The sequence below is a fragment of the Engraulis encrasicolus genome, chromosome 12 (genome assembly GCF_034702125.1).
Source record: "Engraulis encrasicolus isolate BLACKSEA-1 chromosome 12, IST_EnEncr_1.0, whole genome shotgun sequence".
Lineage (NCBI taxonomy): Eukaryota > Metazoa > Chordata > Actinopteri > Clupeiformes > Engraulidae > Engraulis > Engraulis encrasicolus.
Genome location: NC_085868.1, coordinates 6967896 through 6991895, shown reverse-complemented (window position 1 = coordinate 6991895; position 24000 = coordinate 6967896). Strand labels below are relative to the sequence as shown.

The 24000-nt window shown below is 45.0% G+C and overlaps 1 protein-coding gene across 5 annotated transcripts in view; it reads right to left on the bottom strand.

The window, feature by feature from the left end:
- Window positions 1-24000, bottom strand: part of LOC134459247 (R3H domain-containing protein 1) — an 88418-nt gene that overhangs the window by 22250 nt on the left and 42168 nt on the right. For 4 of the 5 annotated variants that reach the window (XM_063211550.1, XM_063211553.1, XM_063211554.1 and 1 more), the window contains 12 exons: window positions 23783-23861; window positions 23212-23271; window positions 21141-21281; window positions 17372-17480; window positions 16647-16742; window positions 15291-15319; window positions 13914-13970; window positions 12849-13066; window positions 6879-7033; window positions 5390-5491; window positions 2032-2349; window positions 141-264 (listed from right to left, as the gene is read on the bottom strand). In XM_063211550.1, coding sequence (XP_063067620.1) covers window positions 141-264; window positions 2032-2349; window positions 5390-5491; window positions 6879-7033; window positions 12849-13066; window positions 13914-13970; window positions 15291-15319; window positions 16647-16742; window positions 17372-17480; window positions 21141-21281; window positions 23212-23271; window positions 23783-23861 — 1488 coding nt within the window. The remainder of the gene's footprint in view (window positions 1-140; window positions 265-2031; window positions 2350-5389; window positions 5492-6878; window positions 7034-12848; window positions 13067-13913; window positions 13971-15290; window positions 15320-16646; window positions 16743-17371; window positions 17481-21140; window positions 21282-23211; window positions 23272-23782; window positions 23862-24000) is intronic. The other variant, XM_063211552.1, reaches the window with a different exon arrangement.

Here is a 24000-nt window from a genome sequence, read left to right as displayed (position 1 = left end):
GAAAGCCCACGGATGAATGTCTGATACCTGTCTGTTGAAAGGGCTGCACAGGGAATTGAGACTGTGTGTCAGTGTCAGTGTGTGTGTGTGTGTGTGTGTGTGTGTGTGTGTGTGTGTGTGTGTGTGTGTGTGTGTGTTACCTGTCTGCTGCGGGGGCTGGGCTACTGCTTGGCTCTGGTTGCTGTAGTGTAGAGGCGTGACGGGCCGGTAGTGCTGTTGGCTGGAGTGTGGATACTGCCCTGCGGCACAGTAGCACGCGGTCATCTGGAAGAAGACACACGCGCACACAAGCGCACACAGCCACACACACACGCACACAAGCGCACACAGCCACACACACACGCAGGTACACACGCACACAGAAATAGACATCGCTTAGATTACACACAAAAAAACGCATACACCAAAAACTTGGTGTAATCTAGTGAGCAAAACTTAAAAAATTCAAACAAGACTACAGTACTACAATGAGAATAGAACTTGCACTATGCCAACACACACACTCGCACAGCATCAGAAAACAAGCCTCCTCTGGAGAGGGATGAGGGATGATCGTGTGTGTGTGTGTGTGTGTGTGTGTGTGTGTGTGTGTGTGTGTGTGTGTGTGTGTGTGTGTGTGTGTGTGTGTGTGTGTGTGTGTGTGTGTGTGTGTGTGTGTGTGTGTGTGTGTGTGTGTGTACGCTGAGGGGGTGGGAGCCTCCAGGGTACTTCGGGGTATTTCTGGATGCTTTTTTAATACCTCGTATTCAATATTTCTGAGGCATTCGACTGAGCTGATTACTAGAGAGTCTGTGTTGAAAGGAGGGTTTGTGTCCCAAACGAGTATGTAATTGTGTGTGTACGCGCGTGCGTGCCCGAGGGACACCTGAACGCGAGTGTGGGAAATTGCAAAACGCTTTCAAAAGTTTGAGAACGCGTCTTTTATTAGTTTTGCAGTAATTGTGTGCGCTTCAGTGACTCAAAGATGAGAGAGGATAGTATGTGAGTATGCATAACAAACAAGAGTACAACGTAGCTTATGAGTGCTGTGTACAAGTGTGTTTTTGTGGGCACATGTCTGTATACAGACACGATACCTGCTGTATGTGTTTGAGCTTACCTGTCTAATGAGAGTGAGTGTTTACAGTCTGTGTGTGTGTGTGTGTGTGTGTGTGTGTGTGTGTGTGTGTGTGTGTGTGTGTGTGTGTGTGTGTGTGTGTGTGTGCCTACCTGCTACATGACAGGATGTGTGTGTGTGTGTGTGTCTGTGTGTTTGTGTCTGTGTGTTTGTGTCTGTGTGTTTGTGTCTGTGTGTTTGTGTCTGTGTGTTTGTGTCTGTGTGTTTGTGTCTGTGTGTGTGTGTCTGTGTCTGTGTGTGTCTGTGTGTGTGTCTGTGTGTGTGTCTGTGTCTGTGTCTGTGTGTGTGTCTGTGTCTGTGTGTGTGTCTGTGTGTGTGTCTGTGTGTGTGTCTGTGTGTGTGTCTGTGTGTGTGTGTGTGTGTGTGTGTGTGTGTGCCTGTGTGTGTGTGTGTCTGTGTGTGTGTGTATCTGTGTGTGTGTGTATCTGTGTGTGTGTGTGTCTGTGTGTGTGTGTGTGTGTCTGTGTGTGTGTGTGTGTCTGTGTGTGTGTGTGTGTCTGTGTGTGTGTGTGTGTCTGTGTGTGTGTGTGTCTGTGTGTGTGTGTGTGTCTGTGTCTGTGTGTGTGTGTCTGTGTCTGTGTGTGTGTGTCTGTGTCTGTGTCTGTGTGTGTGTGTCTGTGTGTGTGTGTGTGTCTGTGTGTGTGTCTGTGTGTGTGTCTGTGTGTGTGTCTGTGTGTGTGTCTGTGTGTGTGTCTGTGTGTGTGTCTGTGTGTGTGTCTGTGTGTGTGTCTGTGTGTGTGTCTGTGTGTGTGTCTGTGTGTGTGTGTGTGTCTGTGTGTCTTCCTGCTGCATGTACCCCTACAGCTGCATGCAGGCTATCTGATTGTGTGTGTGTGTGTGTGTGTGTGTGTGTGTGTGTGTGTGTGTGTGTGTGTGTGTGTGTGTGTGTGTGTGTGTGTGTCCGTCCACCGTACCTGCTGCATGGGCGGCGGCATGTAGCCCTGTTGCTGCATGACAGGCTGGCTGACTTGCTGCGGTGGCGGAGGTGGGGGTTGCGCGTGATTGGCCTGGTAGGCTGTTGGGGGCGGGTGCTGCTGGCCGGGTCCTCCAGGAGGGGGAGGCGGCGGCGGCCCCACCACGTAGCCTCCCTGCTGGGGGGGGCCCTGGAGCACCACGGAGGAGGGGTAGATGGCAGTGTGGGGGTCCGCCGATGCCGCCGCTGCCTCGGCTGACGCTTGGCGCTGCACCATGCTCAGGTGGCCGAACTGGGTGCTCAGGCTGTCCTGCGGCTGCTGAGGAGTTGGGACACACACACACGCTAAATTAGTGTCATGGTGGTAATGGCAAATATACATAGTACACACAAACATTCATACACACAAAATAAGTGGTGGTACTTACACAAACACACACACATAAGTGTGATTGCTGTGCTTACAAACACTAAAGTCACTCAAACAAAGTAGTGTTATGGTGGTGCTTACATACATACAAACATACAAACACACACCGACTCAACTCACTCACACAGGAGCAAACACACGTAGTGCAAGTAGGTCACACTGTTGTAAATGTAAATGGTATAGATAGGACAGAGGATGGCCACAGGGCAACCTCAAAAAAGCACGCACGCGCGAGCACACACACATAAACATCTTCTTTATTAACGTTTTGTCATCAGTTGTTTTGTTAAAAATAAAAAAGTGAAAAGGAATGCTGACATGATTAACCACTTATTTAGGTGTGGAAAAAAATGGCTACACCTCTGGTCACATTCAGGACCATACAAAGTAGAATTCAGGACCATTGTGGGGCATAAAGGGAAAAAAGTTAGTTTCGAGCCCTGGCTATAGCTAGGACAAACGATGGCCGCAGGGCTTTCCTATCCTAAAGAGGACGACGCACACAAGTACAGAAGCTCGTCCTAGCTGGCTTAAAAATAGATACGTAAAGTGCATCTGGGTTTACAAGGACGCGGTGACACGTGACTGCATGAAATATGGGGACAAAGGACAAATGAACAGTGTGGTGTGTTCTGTGGACAAGGGAGCCCCACATATGGGGAGCTGTGTGTGAACTCCAGTGACATTTGTGCCATTTCGTACTTAAGCAGACACAATGAGCAATAGACACCCTCACTGATGAAACCCTCCACTGTCGCTATCTGAGTGAAGGGGACAAGGTCACTGGAAATCTATGAGGATGTGTAAAATATACAGGTACTAGATGATGTCTTCATTGGACTAGCAGGATATTAGGTGGCTGCAGAATGCCCCATCTGGAGAAGGAGGACACTGTGTGACTGTATGACTCCCAGTATGGCCTCGGACTGGACTAGAGAACTGACAGGGAACCACGTCGCTGCTCGTTCCCGCACCTATTCTTTAACCAGCCAGCGTGTTCACGCCGCAAGTCTGAGCGTTGGTTTTCAGTGCAAATCGCAACAGCCCTGGGGGCGCTGTGGCGCAGCGCGCTAAGCCCCCGACATTTGGGCTTACATTGCCCAAGGTGACCGCGGTTCGAGTCCAGCTGGGATAATTTCCCGACCCTGCCCCATCTCTCTCTCCCAGTCATTTCCTGTCTACTCTCACACAGCCCTATGATAATAACTGCCAAAAAGCCCCCCCAAAAAATACTTTTTTTAAAAGAGAAAAGAAAAAGTTCAGATCCCGGTATGAACGCAGGACGGGTCACGGGACGGAACGGGCATCAGTACCATTCTGGTTGGCCAGAAAATAGCAAGAGTGCCTATATGGACTATTCCAACTCAGTGCCAGTCAGGTGTCCTGTCTGGATGATGTGCAGTATGACCTGCATGTCCTCTACTTCTAGCACCAAGTATTGACTTCAAGGCCTATTAGATATTTATCTGGATTAGCAGGCCATGTTGTCACCGTAGGGTGTACTGCTGGATCTGGTCCAAGCCCTTAGGGGCATACTGTGGCATTGGGCCTCCACTAGCCTAGAGGAGGGGAGGTATGGTGGTGGGGGACAGAGATGAAAGACTGGTGGGGGGCACTGGTTGGTGGCTTGGGGGTGGCATCAGTGGGGACCATTTGGACACCTACCAGTGTGAGTGTGTGTATGCATGTGTGTGCGTGTGTGCATGCTGGGTTGGATTGGCGGGGGTGTTCCCTGGTGTTTCCATTCAAAGCTATTTTTCTACCACAACATCTGCTGATCGATTAATTATTAAAGGGCATTTCTGCATATTAAACAAGTAGTGGACTGCTTTAGATTTTCCAGGAAAACAGGCCATCAAGCAATCCAGATAGACAAGTGACAAAGTCACACTGAAGAGACCCTGACCCGATTCTGTCTTCTCAACTTTTGGTGCATCAGTTGGAGTCAACTTCTCAGACTACAAAACTATGGAGGAACTATATTTCTGTAGAACTACAGTATGCTACCAGGAAGCATCCTCCCAGAATATGCTGTAACTTCTCTATATCTAGCCAAATACTACAAAGGAATAAAAGTCCTGTGAATGCGTGATGGCCTTATGGGCCCCGAGCCTGTAATAAAGTTTATTATATGAAACAACAATGATCGTAAAATATATATATTCAATACCTGTATTGTACAAATGGAACTGATTTGTACAGAAGTAAAAGTCAGTCCCAAAACTGAATCCAACCGTATGAATTATGGAGCACTCTAGCTGAAACTAGAAAGACTAGAAAGAGCAGAGTGTAGGAGTGGAGCGATTGCACAGAGGTGGAGAGAGATGGATACGATAGGTGAAGAGTCAAGATGAAAGGGTGTGAAGGAGAGAGAAACATTGGGAGGGGGGGGGGGGACTGAGGGAGAGGGAACAATTGGAAGAAAGGGGAGCAGAAATGTGTCTAACAACGGATGGATGAAAGCCTCGATAGAGCTGGGAAATTGAGGAAAGTACAGTACCAGTGAAAATACAACAGAGGCATAGAACACTGACTTGAAAAAGGGAAAAATGGATCATACCAGAATGTAGAGAGTGTAATGTTGGAAAGGAAGGATAGATAGAGACAGGTGGAAAACGAGAAACACAGAGGCACAATGTTTTATATGACTGCATATTTGGAATAAGTGAAAGGACGGCAGGAAGGAAGGAAGGAAGTCGAAGTACCAGAGTGTATTGTTGGATAGACAGAACATACATGACAAGAGAGGTCACCACAGCATGTATTTGAGAAGGAGGGATAGACAAAGGAGAGAGAAAGGAAGGAAGAAGGAAAGAAAAGAAGGAAGGCGAGGGAAGAACCACAGTGTATTGATGGGAGAGAGGGATACAGAGAAAGAAGGACGGAAGGAAGGAAGGAAGGAAGGAAGGAAGGAAGGCGAGGGAAGTACCAGAGTGTATTGTTGGTTAGGGGTGACAGGCAGGAGTTGAGGCTGGACAGAGATGGTGGAGTACTGCACTGGCTGCCCACAGGCCTGGAGGCCACGGACTGGCTGGAGGAGGAGAAGAGGAGGAAGAGGAGAGAGAGAAAGAAGGAGGAGGAAGAGGCGAGAGGAAGAGGAGAAGAGGAGGAGGAGGAGAAGAGGAGGAGGAAGAGAAAGAAGGAGGAGGAGGAGAGAGGAGGAGTTGGAAGAGGAGAGAGGAAGAAAGAAAGAAGAGGAGCGCGAGAGAGAGAAAGAAGGAGGAGAAAAGAGAAGGAGAACAGGAGGAGAAAGAGTAAAAGACACGGAAGAGAAGAGGAATAATGAGGGGAGAGGATAATGAGGAGGAGAGAATGAAGAGGAGAAGGAGAGAGAGAATGGAGAGATGAGTGAAGAGGGGGAATTAAGAGATGAGAGAAGGAGGAAAGGAGAGAGAAGAGGGTGAAAAGGGGGAAAAGAGGAGGGTAGGGAGAAAGAGGAGGAAAGAAGTAAAGAAAAGAGGGGAAGAGAGAAAGATGAGAGAAGGAGGGGGAGTAAAGAGGAGAGTGAAGAGATGCATGAGAAATTGAAACAGAATGACAGAGGAAGGTTGAAACAGAAGAGACAGAATGACCAAAATAGAGGAAAATTACAGACAGAGAGTAAGAGAATGTGTGAGAAAGAGAGGGGATGGAGAAAAGGATCAGAATGACGAGAGAGAGATTAAGATAATGAATGAGGGAAGAAGAAAGAGAAGAAAGAACAGGTCAAGTGTGGATTTGATCATAGGAGAAGGTGAGCAGTAGACTTCAGAGATCACAGAACAGAATAGAAGATCTGAAGAGGGGTGAAGGCGGGAGAGCACCGTTATGGCTTCTATTTCAGGTAACACGTTATGTTACGGATCCTTTTTAAAGTTATTTACATGTAATGACATGTAATAGTATGTACTTAACCTATACATAGCCAACACTAGCACTTAGGTACATAATGGCTGAATTCAAAATGGTAGATATGCAACCATGGGTTCTTTCTACCATCCTAATTCCCGTCCTCAACCTGTGGTTATGGCCGCTTCGCTGACACCCCCCCTTTGTGGAAAAAAACAATAAAAGGTTTTTTGCTGTCAGGCACGGCACAAAAACTTCTGGGGGACTATTCCCCTTTCAACATCCCAATTGCAAATGAGGAAAAAGACATTTGTGTCTTTTGCAAGATATTGAATTAAACTTCTGCCATAAATGATATATTGTGACGTCATTACGAGGCTACAAGCACAACAGAGGACGAATAATGTCTTTGTTTCTTTGCTGGACCCCCACCCAAAGTTTCTTGAGGGGCACGAAACCAGCAAAGGTCAGCTGTGTAGGTGTGTGCGCTTTTCTCACCATGTGAAAAATACTACTGCCCTGCTTGAATGTACACATCCCATTTTCCTCATCTACTTTCAGTGTGACTAACCCGGATTGGATGGACTTACCTGTGTAAGCACGTGATTGGTTGGCTGGTGTGGCACAGGTGGGGGAGGGGGAGGGGGCGGGAGGGGCAGACTTTGCTGGCCCCGCCCCTGCTGTGAGGTCACACTGGTGGGGTTGTAGATCACGGCACTTCCGTCAGGATTGACGAACGGTTGACCTGAAGGAGGGGACAGTATATTGTCACCACTATTGTCATCGTCATTTACATACATAGCGGTAAGTGCATTCGGATCTACAGCTGACATGGAGGGGACATATCCTTAGGGTTCGATTCATCCTGCATATTTACATTAATACTGATTTTTTTTTCTTTAAAACTTTAGCTTTGGGATCTACACGAGAGTTTAGGGGAGATATCTTCAACCGTCATCTATACTGTTTACACACAACATAATGCAGAATAATTTGTTTTTTAAACCTATACAATATGAATATGCTGAAACCGATAAACAAAAAAGCAAGTGCAACAATTTTCAACAGAAAAACAATTGTCAACAAATTGGTACGCTGATCAAAGACCACCCAAAACTAAGAAAAACATTTTTGGGGTGTTGAGTAAGTCATGTGCCTTAAAAACATATATTAATACATGTACACACATATTCTGGACATATTGTCAAATGTCTACCCCTCACCATGGACACATTGCTATGGAAAGCTATTCAGTAAGCTCAGTTCTCCACAAAGCTGTTATGAAATGAAAAGAAAAAAAATCTTGTTCATAAAAACCCAAAATGTTTTAAGAGCTACTCATTCAAAATACCTGAAATGTTTTATGAACTAGAGAAAACAGTCCCTTAGGTAGACAGGCACTAACACTACATGTGTCAATTCATTTAGTCTTAAAAAGGACACACATTTTGGTTATGAAAAATAGATGGCGAGCGAATGAATATTTCAAAGCGTCTACGCCATTTACAAATGGGGAGAAAATTGCTGTGGAAGAGAACCCTTTCAAATGAGCCGCTTTGAAATCACAAATGTCCGACGGGTTTACTTTGATGTGCTCTCAAATGATAAACTTGAGGCTTCATTTTTTGCAGAGGTCAAACCTTTGATTAGCTATATGGCAGAGCACCAATACAAGCTGAGGTAAGTGGGGTTAGTTTAGTAAAGATGCAGAAATCAGAAGCAGAAGAAAGAAGTGTAGCAAGACAAGAGATAACCACACACACCCACACAAGATTGATAGCCAGGGTAAAGACTTGCCCCTGGACTACAAGCCTTCCCACAGATATATTCTTAGAGTGACAAGGGTATGGTTACAGGTTGAGGCCTAAACCCAATACCCCAACCCGTCCTGTAGGGGGGTTCCAAGAATCTGGCTCAGTAATAAAGCAGGCGATGCTAACCTTGAGGTAGTGATAAACTCTCTAATAGAAGAGCATCAAGTCCCCATTTCCTTAACTAAATGACAAATGTGGGCAATCTATTAGCAGGTTTACCATTTCCTGTAGGTTAACTTAGCCAGGTTTGCCACTTAACCACGTTCTTGGAATTACCCCCCTGGTAGGCTGGATTGGGACTCACATCACCTCAATTCCCTGCCCCCGCACTCTAAGCCGCCAGGTGAGTGCCACGCACCTGTGTGTGGGTTGATCAGTATGCTGCCGGGGGGTATCCCAGCAGCCTCGACTGGAAGCAGGTAGTAGCTAGTAGTGGTGTTAGAGGAGGAAGGCGGCGGAGGAGGAGGAGGCTGCGCATGTTGCAGGTGAGGCTGTGGCTGCGGAGCTTGGTGCCCCGTGCGGGTCGCCTCGTACACCACACAGCCCCCACTGGAGCTGTGAGGGGGGTAAGACGACATTTGGTGCACCGCCTGTGGTTGTGGTGGTGGTTGTTGTTGTTGTTGTTGTTGTTGTTGTTGTGGCGGCGGTGGTCCCGAAGAACCTGGCGCAGGGGCCACGATTGCAGGGGCCACAGCAATAGTGGAGGGGCCCCCTGGAGGAGGGGGTCCCGAGGGTGGCGGGTGTGACCGAGGCATCGGAGCTGCCACTGCTGCTGCTGGCGTTGTGGTAATGGGGAGGGACGGCGGAGGAGGCTGAGGGCGAGGGAGAGAGCCCGTGGACGAGCCTACGCTACTGGACGACTCCGAACCTGAAGGAGGAGGTAAATAACGAGAGAGCGGCTTCACCACACCACTAGGGGGTATCATTGTTAAAATGAGTGAAATGATGAGGGAGGAAGACAGTGGATGAAGAAGAACCAACACCACCAGCACAACTGAAGCACAGGACATAGGGGGGCCACATATGCCGGCGATAACAAAACGAAACGTGAGCCACAGGCATTGGCATCAATAGAAAAAAAGACATCCTAGGAGGGTGGTGATAGTCGTCGGGGGTGGGTGGCCTGAATTCATTGGCTATGTGCTTCTGATGGAGAGAGGGAGACTTGCAAAGGTTACCTCCTCATACTCTGAACAGTGCCATTTGGCCGGCCGTGCTCGCTGGTGGTTTGCGACTGGCGCTCACTTCAAAAGCAGGCTTGATTAGGCGATTGATTGGCGGTGGCTTCTAACGAGGTGGTATCGAGCGAGTGAGCACTCCTTTGGCCACTCTCTGAGGATGGTGAGGTGGCTGTGTGGCATTCAGCTCGATTGGCCATTGTGCTGATTTGGGCCGGAGACAAGCCCTGAGGGCCTGAGTGATACAATGCTGGAGGTAAAAAGGAGCTCTGATTGAGCTGGACCTCAGTGCAGCTTACTGGAGCCCCATTAGGTAGCACCACTCTCTAATAAGCACCAGGCGAGACGGGGAGGGAGTGATGGAGAAAGAGAAAGAGAAAGAGAGAGAGAGAGAGAGAGAGAGAGAGAGAGAGAGAGAGAGAGAGAGAGAGAGAGAGAGAGAGAGAGAGAGTCCAAGAAAGAGAGAGAAAAGAGTGTCCAAGAAAGACAGACAGACCAAAAAAAACCCCAAGGGAAATGAAGAGAGTTGGACAGAGAGAGGTTGAGACAAGAAAGTAACACAGCGAGTGAGAGAGTAAAAGAGAGAGTTTGACAGACTGAGAAAGAGCGAGAGAGCAAGAGAGAGACAGACAGGGCCACCAAGCTAAAGCCATTACAGGCCTATAAAATATTAATGGCTGGGCGAGGTCTCCTTTTCTGTTCGCTTAAATGCCAGGCCATTGATAACCAATGAATTCAGGACGTGAGTGTCTGATGAATATGAATGGGGGCTCGGGAGTCTGGACGTTTCGGACAGAAGGGAGAGGGGGAATGGACAGGAGAGATAGCGGAAACAAAAAACGCCAGACTAGACCATTCACAGCACAGATAGCATGCAGGGTTTGTGTGTGTGTGTGTTTGTGTGTGTGTGTGTGTGTGCGTGTGCGTGTGCGTGTGCGTGTGCGTGTGCGTGTGCGTGTGCGTGTGTGTGTGTGTTTAAGGAAGTGTGTGCCTATTGGTGGACGGATAAAAAGGATAAGATAAAGTAAGAGAACAAAAGGGGACGAAAGAAAAAATATAAATAAATAAAAAAGGGATCCATGAGGGTCAGATAAAGACTCCACAGTCACAACAGACCACCTTTGCCCCAAACACTTTTAAATCAAAATACCAAAAGAAAAGAAAGAAACACAACACATTTTAAATCAATTTTATTATTGTTTTTGTTTTGTGTGTAAGCGGCAAAGCGGCAAAACGTCAAGCCAGGCAGATTCGCTAGCATCACTCTCCCATATCAAATGCAGAGATGAACCCCAACAACAACTGTACCTCTTTTCTTCTATTATGAGCCTTTGGGCTGAGAAGTTAAAGTACCACTATGTAGTTTTTGCTTTTGATAGCCTTCAACAGGTTGGAGGCGGAATACACCCTCATTGGATCAAAGGGATAACTGCTGTCAATCCTCCAAATGTACAAAAGTATGGTTGCAAATCCTCATGCTGTTTTTCAGCATTAACTGTATGTGTTTGAGTAGGGACACTTGCATCTGCAGTTGTGTGGGGGAAGAGATGGAGTGGGGGTTACAGCATATTGCATTAGGCCACTGTAGGAACAGGCCACAGGAGGAGAACAAGTTAAGAAGCTACAGAATCTTGCCTGGACTCCACAGACCAGAGACGGCGAATGGGGCGAATGATTTGACCTTTAACATTGATCAGGGAGAGCGACCGACTGAAACTCATGTTTAGAAAAATGTAGCCATTCCATTGACTGTTGCTGCTGTAACGCGTCATAGCTCACTAAATACTTTTTTGCTAAAGTTCAACTCCTCTTTTGAAGCCAGAATGGCTTTTGCAGCTTTCGCCGCTTCTGTCGCTTGCTCTTCCATGCAAAATCAATGACTTCTGCTTTTCACACCTTTCACTGCCCGTGGTCTGTTCCTACAATTAGGGGTTGAGGTTTGAGGGGTGGTGTTATGATTCATGCCCTGTTACTCAAAAGCGTAGCTTCTAACCAGTCAGCAACTTGCTAGGCTTCCTTGCAATGTAAGTTGCTAACTAAAGCTGGGCATACACTGTGCGATATTGTCACTTGTGGGTCTTAAGCTTCTGCTCACACTGCACGATGGAATTTCACAGTTTAAAAGTTGAGAGCTCACGACTCACGTCCTCACACTACACAGTTGGACGACAGTTGGATGCGAGCAAAATGCTTCCACTGTACGACGCGACAGGCATGTTTCCCCGATCTGCAGAGGAGGGAACATGCGCACCTGAGGTGGAGATGAGGTCGCGCTCAACAGCGAATTGCACGGCCCTATTAATTTGTGCATGTGAAGTGTCAAATCGGGACGTAGCGCTGCTTTAACTGTGCGATTTACGCACGAGCCACGACAAGAATTTCAAACCGTTTTGATTTTCTTGCGACCCTGTGATTGCACGATCGTGAGGCGAAATCGCTTGTCGTTACCCCATGTACACTGCACGATGCGAGACTCACGATTGACCTGCGATTGAGCAAGAAATCGTCCCGACTCTCAAAAAGTCGTGCGAGTGCCAAATCGGGGCAAAATTGGAGCAAAAGTCGCACAGTGTAAGCCCAGCTTTAGTTAGCAACGACGTTGTCGAAAAACACAATGCATACATGGCTGATGGCATAACCACAAATGTGTCATGCATGGCATGGTTGTAATCACGAGCACAAGACTGGTCACCTATGACAAGATGGTGCATGACGAGCACAACAAACTGGCCACGAATGAGAAATTGGTACAAGACGAGCACAATGACTGGTAACGTATGATTTGCCCATTTAAAATGGCCGGTCATGATTGGTTGGTTCCCTATCACTGGTCACATATGACTGGTCCGTCACAAGCACATGAGAGGAGTGAATGGGCACATGTGCATATCTGCATGCTTTCATATTATTTTATTTCACAAGAAGCTGACTTGTAAGAATTTCAGTGCGTGCGTGCGTGCGTGCGTACACGTTAAAATATGCCTGACTTGTCAGCTTTATGTTAGATGTTTATGTATATTTTATGGCACTGTAATTATGCATATGTGTACACCGCACCGTAATCATGTTTTTATTGATGTGGCGACATTGACAGAGTGCTGTGTAAATGCTTTTTAATAGGCAGATTAGTGTGTTCCTTTTTCCAAGCATATACACTGTGGTGCATTGAATCAATGTTCCTTCCTATTACAATGCAAATATACACTCTTCATTTGCCTGCTGATACTGTGTGTGTGTGCGTGTGTGTGTGTGATTGTGCTACTCCAAACTTTTCAATTTGACAAGCTATGCATGTGCATGTGTGCGTGCATGTGTGTGCGTGTGCCTGCGTAGATACTGCATCTCTAGCTGTTTGGGAGAGGCGGCTGGGTACTCTTGCTGCGTGTGTGTGTGTGCGTGTGTGTCGGTACTGCATCTCCACCTGTTTTGGATAGTCGGTCAATGCTCTTGCTGCCGTCTACCCGGAGAAGTAAATTGATGCAGTGTGTGTGTGTGTGTGTGTGTGTGTGTGTGTGTGTGTGTGTGTGTGTGTGTGTGTGTGTGTGTGTGTGTGTGTGTGTGTGTGTACCTGTTTTGGATAGTCGGCCGGTGCTCTTGCTGCTGCCGCTGCTGTCCCCCCTGAGCAGGACGTTGATGCCGCTGAAGCTGCTGGCCTTGGTCATGGCGGGCTTCAGGTTGCGGTGCGAGCTGTCCGAGTCCGTGCTGCTCCAGGGCCGCGGCTCGCCGTACTTGGGCTCGTTCTCCGAGCTGCTCTGCCGACTGTTGGCCGAGCGACCGTCCCTCAACCTGAGATAACACACACGGAAATGGTTAAACACACACATACACAAGCTTGTTCTCTGAGCCGCGATGGGAATAATCAGACACACAGAAAAAGAAAACACACAGACATACACACACAAAGGGCAATCGACACACGCTCAGAGGAGTTAAATTCTCCCAACGCATTGCATATTGATGTTGTAAGCAAGGTCTGATGGCCCAGGAGGCTGAGCAAGAGCTGGCCAACTTAAAACTTAGCTTCATCAAAACCAGATGAATATGAAACGAAGACGCCTCTAACTCTTGGGCAAGGTCTTACACTCACATACGCCTAACTCCAAACACAAACACTGGGGTCAAACCAAGTCAAATTTTGCAGTCAGATAGGGGAGCACAGAATTAATGTGACTGTGCAGTTTTAATTTATCAGATTTAATAATTGCTTGTGGGAACATATTCAGTGGACATACTGCATAAACCCTAGCACAAAACAAGCGTCCCAGATGTGAATCTTGGATGCAAAAGTCTGTAGGTGTGGGCGCACGCACGCACGCACGGGCACACAATCTTGATCATTTGAGTGCCCCAGCTGTGAATCTTGGCTGGAAAGGTGTGAGGGTGATGAATTAACATATACATGCACCCACCTACCCACCCCCTGCACAGGTGTGAGGACTTCACAGGTGTGCAGATGCTGAATTAGTCAACACACACACACACACATGCCATTGCTCACACTACTGAGTGTCCTAGCTGTGAACCCACTCAACCCAGCTGTGAATGTTGGCTGCACAGGTGTGTGGAAGTCGTCACACATGAACGGACGCCACACGCGCACACACACACACACGCAAGTAGTCATGGTCCACACCTGAAGATCTGCCTCCGCTGCTGAGTGCTGATCCCACTGCTCTCGTCTTCCTGGATCCTGTAAGACAAACACAAGGTTAAACCTTCAACATCCACAATCTATACAGCTCCAGGCCTTTTTATTAGAATACCATGAAAAAGTTGATTTATTTCCATAATTCCATCAATAATGTTAAACTGTCATGGATTGTAGATTCATGGCCCAGTTTTTTAACTATTCCAATCATTAAATTGTTTATTTTTACACATTTTGGTCTTCCAGCTCAAAAAAACCATGAATTGGGGAATTCACATCATTAGAATATTGTAATAAAATCACAATTTTCTTCATCAAAATTTGTTTCACATCAGTGCACATCAAATCAGTTGAACTTTGGTACTTTCTACACAACATGCAATGTTCAATACTTGGTTAGGACTCTCTCTGTCTTAATATTATTATTAATAACGGCCATGATGCGGTTAGTATTGAAGTCAATGGCAGAAACAGTGCATGGGAGTAATGGAAGGCCAGATATCCTTGATGCTTTGCCGTCACCTGTTTTTGTATAGCTGACCTGGTGTCCCACACTTCACTCTTCAATATACCCTGTAGATTTCCATGCCACGTTTTGGCGCTAACTCACCAGTTTAATTCTAAATAACCAGAAATGAAACCCCATTGAAAATGAATGGGGTTTTATTTCTGTTGAGTTAGAATTAAACTGGTGAGTTAACACCAAAACGTGGCATGGAAATCTACAGGGTATATTGAAGAGTGAAGTGTGGGGCACCAGGTCAACAAACAAGAACAGCTGACAGCAAAGCATCAAGGATATCTGGGCTTCCATAACTCCCATGCACTGTTTTTGCCATTGACTTCAATGTTAAACGCATCATGGCCATTATGAAGACAGAGAATGTCCTAACCAAGTATTGACCATTGCATGTTATGTAGAAAGTACCAAATTTCAACTGATTTAATATGACCAGAATTTTGATGAAGAAAAATGTGATTTTATAACAATATTCTAATAATGCGAATTCCTCAATTCATGTTTTTTTTAATATAAAATGTATATAAAAAGAAAAAAAGTAATGATTGGAATAGTTAAAAAACTGGGCCATGAATTTACAATCCATGACAGTTTAACAGTATTGATGGAATTATGGAAATAAATCAACTTTTTCATGGTATTCTAATAAAAAGGCCTGGAGCTGTATATACAGACGTATGAGCACACACAACACTGTCTATGCCTCTTCTATTGCAGGCCTTGGACAAAGACATGCACACACAGGAACACTCAGGCATAACAGTGGCTGAACTACATGTAAACCTCTGCGGGACACATGGATGTCGCTGAATAACATGTAATGGGGTTATAGAAGCACTCACCTTTTCTCCAGCTGAAAATGATCTTGGCCCTAGAGGGAGAAAAGAACAAAACATTAGACTGATACAGATGCCCTACTATGATTTACAACACACAGTAAAACTAAATCTCAACTAAAAATGATCTCTGATGCAAAAAATAATGTCCTTGCTAACCGCAAACTGGCAGAGAGTGGAGAGTGATTCATTTTGGCTGTGTGTGTGTGTGCGTGTGCGTGTGCGTGTGTGTGTGTGTGTGTGTGTGTGTGTGTGTGTGTGTGTGTGTGTGTGTGTGTGTGTGTGTGTGTGTGTGTGTGTGTGTGTGTGTGTGTGGGGCAAGAAATACAACATCTGGTGTGCCTCAGGTACACTGGATTATTAATTCTTAATGATACCACAACAATGGGCATTTTAAAAACCAAACACAAAAAAGCATTTGCACAAAAAAAAAAACATTATTTCTCTAAGGCCCTTTTTGTTTCACATTTGAATTTGCATTACGCTACCTTGTATGCCCTGAAGAGTTGGTATTCAAAAGTTGCATTCTTCCACTTGTTTGTTTACACTTATCTCGATTATTAATGAATTAGGTGTTTGTTTACACTTTATATTTATGAAAGTTTGTTTGTTTATACATATCTCAATTATTAATGCATGTTTACAAATTGGATTTACGAAAGTGTTACTCATTTGTTTGCTTATGTTTTATGTGTTTATGCTCCATAGATAAAGCAGGCTCAAGTCGCCCAGGAAGAATCCCAGTTTGGTCTGAAAAATTGCACTATTTTAAATGGCCACAAAACTTTCATCAGATCGCCGTGTGTGGCATCATTGGAAAGCTTAGAAAACACAATTTCGGGAATATATACTGTATATATAACTGAAAATTACTCTGGGCCTATTTCATGTTTTTGCTACAACTGCAGCCTTTCAAATGGCCACAAAGTTGTACAATTTCATCAGATTGCCATATGTGTGGCGTCATTAGAATGCTTGAAAAGAGCACTTTCAGAATATACATATAAATGTAAACGCCCCCCAGGCCCTCTAGTGCATGGCTTTACTTGGGCCAGACATGTTTACTGCAAGAGGGCCTTTTGCTTTATGTAAATATGCAGTCTCTCGCCCGCTGGTATTCCCTCCTCTAAAGTTGCATTAGTCTGTTTGTTTACTACACGATGCTTGTTTATTTTAAATTAAGTTTATGCTTGCATTTATGGAAGAGGTCCTTGTTTATTTATTTACGCACGTATGTATGTGAGAAGACCTTATGTCTTATGCAAATACGTGGTCTGTCGCCCGCTGGTACACCTTTCTTATATTGTTCATTTGTCTGTTTGTTTGTTTATTTATGAATGTATTCATGTCAGCAGGCCTTACATCTTGTGCAAATATGCGGTCCCTCGCCCGCTGATACTCCTCCTCGCGCTCCTCAATGGACTTACTCCGCCGATCGTCCTTCAGGCGCATGCGCATCTGCAACACACACAGACACACAGACACACAGACACACACACAGCTTAGCAACGCAGTGCCTAGCAACAGCACACAGCGGGTGGTATTGGAGCCTCTTTGCAGTTTAGAAAGAGCCTGCGTGTGCTTGTGCGTGTGTGGTTTATGCACGCTCATGGATAGCTCTAAAGTCAGACTGAATGAGCGAGTATGCGTGAGACAATGTTTTAGTGTGTGTGTGTGTGTGTGTGTGTGTGTGTGTGTGTGTGTGTGTGTGTGTGTGTGTGTGTGTGTGTGTGTGTGTGTGTGTGTGTGTGTGAGAGAGAGAGAGAGAGAGAGAGAGAGAGACTGTTTATGATTGCTGCAGAGTGATTGAGTTGAATGTGCGTGCATGTACTTATATGGGAGAGAATGTCTTAACATGATGGTGGGGGGTGGGGTGGGTGAGTGAGTGAGGGTGACTGTAAGTTTGAACGCGAGTCCACACGTGTTCATATGAGCATCTGTGTAGGTGTGTGCACGCAATAAAAGTACACTATTGCATTGGCATTAAAAAGGTGTGCGAGTTCCGCTTGACTGCTCCCGGTGTGCTTGTGTAAGAAACCTACAGAGTTTAGAAACCGTGTGTGCGTGCGTGCGTGTAAGAAACTTACCGAGCCGTCGTCCCGGTCCAGGCTGGAGTTATCCCGCTTCAGGATATAACGCTTCTGAAAGTCGTCCGTCTTGTCGTCTTTGATATGTTCCGAAAACTTTTGATCCGGTCTGAGGGAGAGCAAAGAATGAAAAAAAAAAAGCCACAGAAAATAAAATAAAGTGAATATATATATATAAAAATGAAATAAAAATTAAGGTCAGTGTCTGCTAAAAGCTATACCATTCATCATTTATGAGGGAGCAGAGTCTGAACCCTGAAGACTTAAGCCTTAAGACTGCAAGCCTCCAAGATCACCATGAAACCCCTGTGTAAAAAACTTTCCCATTCCAGTCAGTGATTCGACTTATTCGTGACTGATCATCGATGCGCATCAGTTGTCAAGGCTGATGGTACGAAAATATCCTGAGTCTGAACTTTGGCTACAGTCAGTCAGGCTCACTACAATTGATGAATCTGAATTGGCATCCTTACCACTGTGTAACATTAGCCTCATGTTGTTTTGGTTCGACGTTTAAGTTCATCTTAGTTGGCCCGTAAGAGCACCTCATGAAACATGAACATGTTAGCACATTAGGATAAAGATTTTACCTACACGGGGTTTCTTTTGGCTGTTGTAGAAAAAAAAACACCAAATGTAGTGCACAAACATGTCCATCCTTACTGTATTTAGTATTGTTGAGACTACTACTGTTAGAACATTAAAATAGTTGGGAGACAGACTCATTTCCTTGTATTGCGCTGCACTGCAGAGTGTGTATGAATCCCCTGTAATCATGTTCGTACAACAGTGCAAATGCATTCACATTCTTGCATTGCTACTGATGAGGTCAGATATCACCATATTGGAAACTCCGGCATAAACATTCTATGGCAATATTTGTGGTTTCCTATTAAATATACTTGCCGTACAGAAATCAGAGATATTTGTTCTCAGCAGACAAGTGCACAGATCAGATCAGGAACAGTGACTGATCTTCATCTCTACATTGTGCAGGAGTGCCGAGACACGGCGATTACAATTGCATTGAAATAATGTTTCACTCCCACTCATTTTCTCATATCGCACTGTGCAGCAGCAGCAGCAGCGCACATACAGTCATTATAATCGCTTTAGAAGAACAATGTTGCGGATGCACACACATTCTCGTATTGCTGGCTTTGCATTGTGCAGCAGGGCTGAGGCATTGAAAAAGCATTGTCGGCAGCACGCTCACATCCTTGTATTGCAGAATAAAAGCCTCTGCCAAACAATTTCAGACCCAGATGAAACGCTTGAGAGAAGTGATATCTGAGAAAAAGCTTACGGGTGATTATGGCTTGGCTACCCCACCTCAAACGGCTGTTACCCCTTTTCCTATCTCATTTGTGATTGTGATATCGTCATGTGGGAGCACTCACATCGCTGGTTTTGCATTGTGTAGTACAGCCCAGCTATTGCTATTACAATTAGAGATGCACCGGATCCAGATTTTTAGGATCCTGCCGGATACCGGATCCACTGCTTAAGATCTTGCCGGATCCGGAACCGGATACCGGATCCTACGAAAGGGTTGAAACACATAGCCTACTCGCACACGTGGGCCCTTTTTATTACGTTGGCGCAAACTATTTCTAGACTCATTGGCTTACTGTCACACTGCCTTCAACAGCCGCTTCCAAAGGGCTTTCACTCCATGCAGCGATTGGGGTTGTGAAAGACTGACTGAAAAGACTAGGCTACGTTAAAAGTAGAGATGCCCCAGATCCTGATTTTTAGGTAACTGGGCCTAGAAAAAATAATGCTTTGGTTCCGGTTGCCGACCGACCCTATCATTTTTTGTGCGACCCAATTTTTTTTTGTGAGTTTTTGGAATCCTCAAAAAAATATCGATGTTGTTTGGATGGTTGTTCATATAGACAAGACACAACACGTTTCTTCATTCCCATAACTCGCCATCTCTCACTTTCTACCTGCCTGCAAGTTACTGAATTTGCATCGCATGACTATCCACATAGGAGCAACACACACGCGCGGCCCGGCTTGATATTAGAAAACCCCGGGCCAAATGCCATTGCATAGTTGCGCACCCACTCGGTCACGTTGTAGGCTAATTATTATGCTACAACATGCTAATTGGTAGTCGTTGTAGCTCGTACGTTTTAAACAACTTGCCTCACAGCGTTCTTGCAGAATAATAGCCTACGATGTAGGCTGGTTTGGGAACCTGGCGAAAATGCCTGTCAAATGATAAGTCAATCGCCTTACCTCACCCGACACTGACAGCCTGACCACCCGCCTCGAAATGCAACACACAGACAGTATGAGTATCCACGATTTTTGAATGTATTGATATAGTCTCGTCGTGTTAGAAAAGGGCTTCCATTCAGTCGCGCTGCATGTTCGACGAGATGCATAACTCATTATAGCAATACTAAAATAGCACTGTATCAATACCTTGTAAAATAAGTTAATATGAGAGAAGGGAAATGTTTTGCCCAAGTTTTCCTTCATTCTTTCATTTACCACAAGGCCTTGTTAACCAAGAAGTCCGTTGGCCCGTTATTTTCTCGCTCTCTCTCTCTCTGCTTGTCCCTCCACCATTGCGCAGCAGCAGGGCACCTGTCTCACTCTCCGCACCTCCTCCAAATAATGAAATAGAAATTAACGATGATGTCGCCACAAATACGACTGTTCGATGAAGACCTAGGACTACTACAGTTTCCTACAATAATGATTTAATGGCAATGACGATGTTATCCCTCGATCAGCCTTCATTAAAACATTCATATTGCCTCAGGCGTCTACATCCTCGCGTAAAGCAAAAAAAAAGTGTGTAAATAGAATGAAATCCAGAACCTTCATCCCAAGGAAAATATGGTCTACAACAGACGATGGGAAGGAGTAAAAAAAAGTCAACGGGACATAGGCCTAGAGGAGCTAAAATAGCAGTGTCAGGCAACTGCCTGTGGACAAGTAGCCTGCTATTGCCAGAAACGATATTATGTAGGCCTATCATTTCGGTGACGGTCAGTATAATTGCCTCATTAATGCTTATATTTCATTGTAGCTTTAGCTGTAGGCCTCACTCCACTATCGTCCTTGGCATTGTTCAACAGCGTTTATGACGAAATCTGGCGCATGTGGGGGGTTGGGGGGTCGGACATAAAAAAAATTGAAAAAAAAAAAATTGGGAAAAAAAAAAATAAAAATCCGACCGACCCATGACCAAACCTGACAACCAACCGGAACCAAACATTTATTTTTCTTAGGCCCTGCCGGATACCGGATCCACTGCTCAAGATCCTGTCGGATCCGGATAGTCTGAAAAACCCTATTGTCCTGCCGGATCCGGAACCGGATCTTGGATCCTGTACATCTCTAATTACAATTGGATTTCACCCAGTAAAAATAAAATGTGGCTTATGCACCCCGTGTACAAAAAGCTCAGATTAGCTTTGTTTCCATCATGGTCCTTGACATTGACACTGTGGTCCTTAACGTTGAGGGAGCACTCACATTATCATATCGATGGGCTAAGATATTGCAATTGGTATTACAATAGAGATGATGCGATTACATTTACCAGTGAGTAATGTTACTAGTATTCTAGTATTGATGGATTTGCATTACACAGTAGGGCTGAGATATTACTGTTACAATTGCAATTAGGCAATGCTGTGGGAGCATTCACATTCTGGTATTGATGGTCTGGAATTGTGCAGCAGTGGAAATATTGGAGTTACAATTGCATTGAAAAACCATTGTGGGACCAGCAGCGAGTACTCACATTCTGGTATTGCTGGTTTTGTTGATAATGACGGACTTCCCCGTCTGGTCGACGTTGTGGTCGAGGCCGAAGTAGGCCGCCACTCTGTGCAACAGCATCCGGTGGTACGAGGTCATCGGGGGAAACTTTCTCTTCTGGCTTCTAAATGCACACACACGCACACACAGACACACACAAAATGGCCTCAGTGATTAGGATGACTAATAACAACACTAATTTAGGAACTCAAATTGCGGTAGACTTCCCCCATTGTGTCCCAGCCTTATACTCCAGTGAAATTGTCCTTGTACTTGCTGACTACATGTTCTGGCGTTCCATGCCAATTACTACTACTGCAAACACAATTACTACATCAGCTAATGCCACAACTTACATACTACATTATGTTATTGTCTATGTACACCACATACAATATGTCACACTGCAGTTGGATTTAAATTAACATTGTATCATTACAAATAATACAAATGATGACCCCAATTTAAAAATGTTAATAAAGTGGAATGGACACCCCTAAGCAGCGTGCACCTCTGACTATACGCTATACTAATCCATTAAAACACAAATGAACACATAAGAGAGTTCAAAATGAGTTTTTTTTCTTTGTTCTTTAAACTGATGCTATCGAACGCATAGCAGACACCCACCCACCCCCAGCGGTGCTTATTTCATGGTCTGTAATGAATTAGACGCAGCCTACCCGCTCTGTTCGACACGCGCTTTAATGAAATCCAGCAGCAGTCATTACGTGTGTAATTAAATAATTAAACATTTCTCTCTCGTGCGAAAAGCTGCACACTCCGCTCTGAGAATTAATCAGGTGGTGCTGAATGGCCGTGTAATCCCCATCCAGTCTCCATCTCTATGGCTGGGGTTTGGTCATGGCTGCTGGTGGCAATATAAGGGATGATGGCTGGTGAGCTCCATGGAAAACAATTAAAGATGGTGGAAGAAGAATAGTCTGGTTTTATCATTCCATTCCACGAACTTCAATTGCAGAGATGGAGAAGAACTATTAGCCTTTGGGCTAAGAACAAAGCATACTAGCCCATCTGATTTGTAAAATTCTAGTTGCTATACCTACCTATACACATCCCTAACTTAATTTTTTGAAAAGATAGACCTTTCTTACTTGTGGTGGTATAAGGGATAACGTCTGGTGAGGTGACCAGTTCCATGGAAAAACAATGACAGATGGAGGAGAACAACTCTTGGAAGATTAAATTCTCTGTGTTCTTTCAATTATCCTAACTCCCATTCTCGAGCTATGCTTGTGGCCTTACGCTTCCCTGACGCCCCCGCCTCCGTGCAGAAAACAAGAAAGTTTCACCGCTGTCAGCTTAGCCACAACAACTGTTGGGGGACTTTTCCCCAATCAACATCCCGATTGCAAATGAGATCATTACCTTTCAATTACGCTTTTAGGAGATATTGAATTTTAACTTCTGACAAGGCCACAAGCACTTGGGGAGGATGTGAGTCAGGATATTGGATAGAATCCCTTGACACCCTGATTTTCAACTCAAATCATTATTTTTGATAAAAGTAGTCACCTTGAAGGCAATCATCTCCTTTTAGTGGTCATTGATAAGCAACTACTGAAGCAAACAATGGATGTGCTACTTACAGTAGGGCATTAAAGTTATTAATTCGATACTAGACATGTCATAGTTACCAGTGCTAAGCATTTAAAATTAATTAATTCAAAATTAATTTCAAGAACTTCAGCCTATCAGAGAGGAGAATTCTACTGCTATTGGAGAGTGTTAAGCCTGGCTCACACTAAAAGACTATCGGCCCGATTCTCGGCTGAAAACCCCCCTTACGACAATCGGTGGAACTTTACCCCCCAGGACCATCGCAAGCGATTGTCGGGCAAGATTTCCTCGTCGTGGCCGACATTCTAAGATAGAACTTTGGCAGCTCAAAGAGTCGCCGATCTCGGTGGTTGCGAGCAGGGATAAGATTGACAGTTGCGATTCTCTTCTAATGTGCGGCGCACCCCGACGTCAAAATCGGACACACAATCGGGAGTCGTGTGCTTTGAGCCTGGCTTAAGGGAAGTACTTACTCGTTATTGCCGATGAAGTCCAGAATGTCCTGCTCCAGTTTCAGCAGCATCATCCTGTCCCTGAAGGCACACAGAATTAGAGTTAGCAACCATTAGCATAATTATGCCATTACGGTTTTACACATGTAGACATTATCTGGCTAAGCTTAGCATTTTGCTAGCCTGAACTATGCAGATGTGGGTTTAAAGTAAAAAAAAAAAAAGTCAGTTTCCTTCCACCACAAGTAACTTCACTGAGTAACTGGTCTGATTCTGCACTGATTTGATCATATTTGGGGGTTTTCTTTGTAAGCTTTTCCTGTAACAACAATGCCCAGCCACCTCATTAGGTACCATAGAATAACTGGTGTAACCGTTATGCCAAATCATGTGCTTGAGTCTTACTTACACCATACATTTACTTCTATTTTTACTTTGGCCACCTCTAGTGCCATCACAATCTAAACTTCCATTCAAGAAAATACAACAGTACCAAGGCAAATCTAACAGTATCAATGTCACAGAACCATCGATCAACATGCAGGTGAGTGTGTGCAGCAAAGTTTTACAACAACGATGTAAATCCACCTACCGGGGATTGTTTTTTAACGTGTTTACTAAGAACTCGTGCAGATCGATGCCCGTGGAATCCGTGTATTCTTGGCTGGAATCTAAGACACAGATAAAAAAAACAAGACTTGGTTAGCAAGGAACGACCAATGAGAGAGAAAGGAGACAGAAAGAGAAAAATGAGAGATGGTGGCACAGATGATTGAGAAAAACAGGATGAAGTCAGGTAACCTTCAAGCA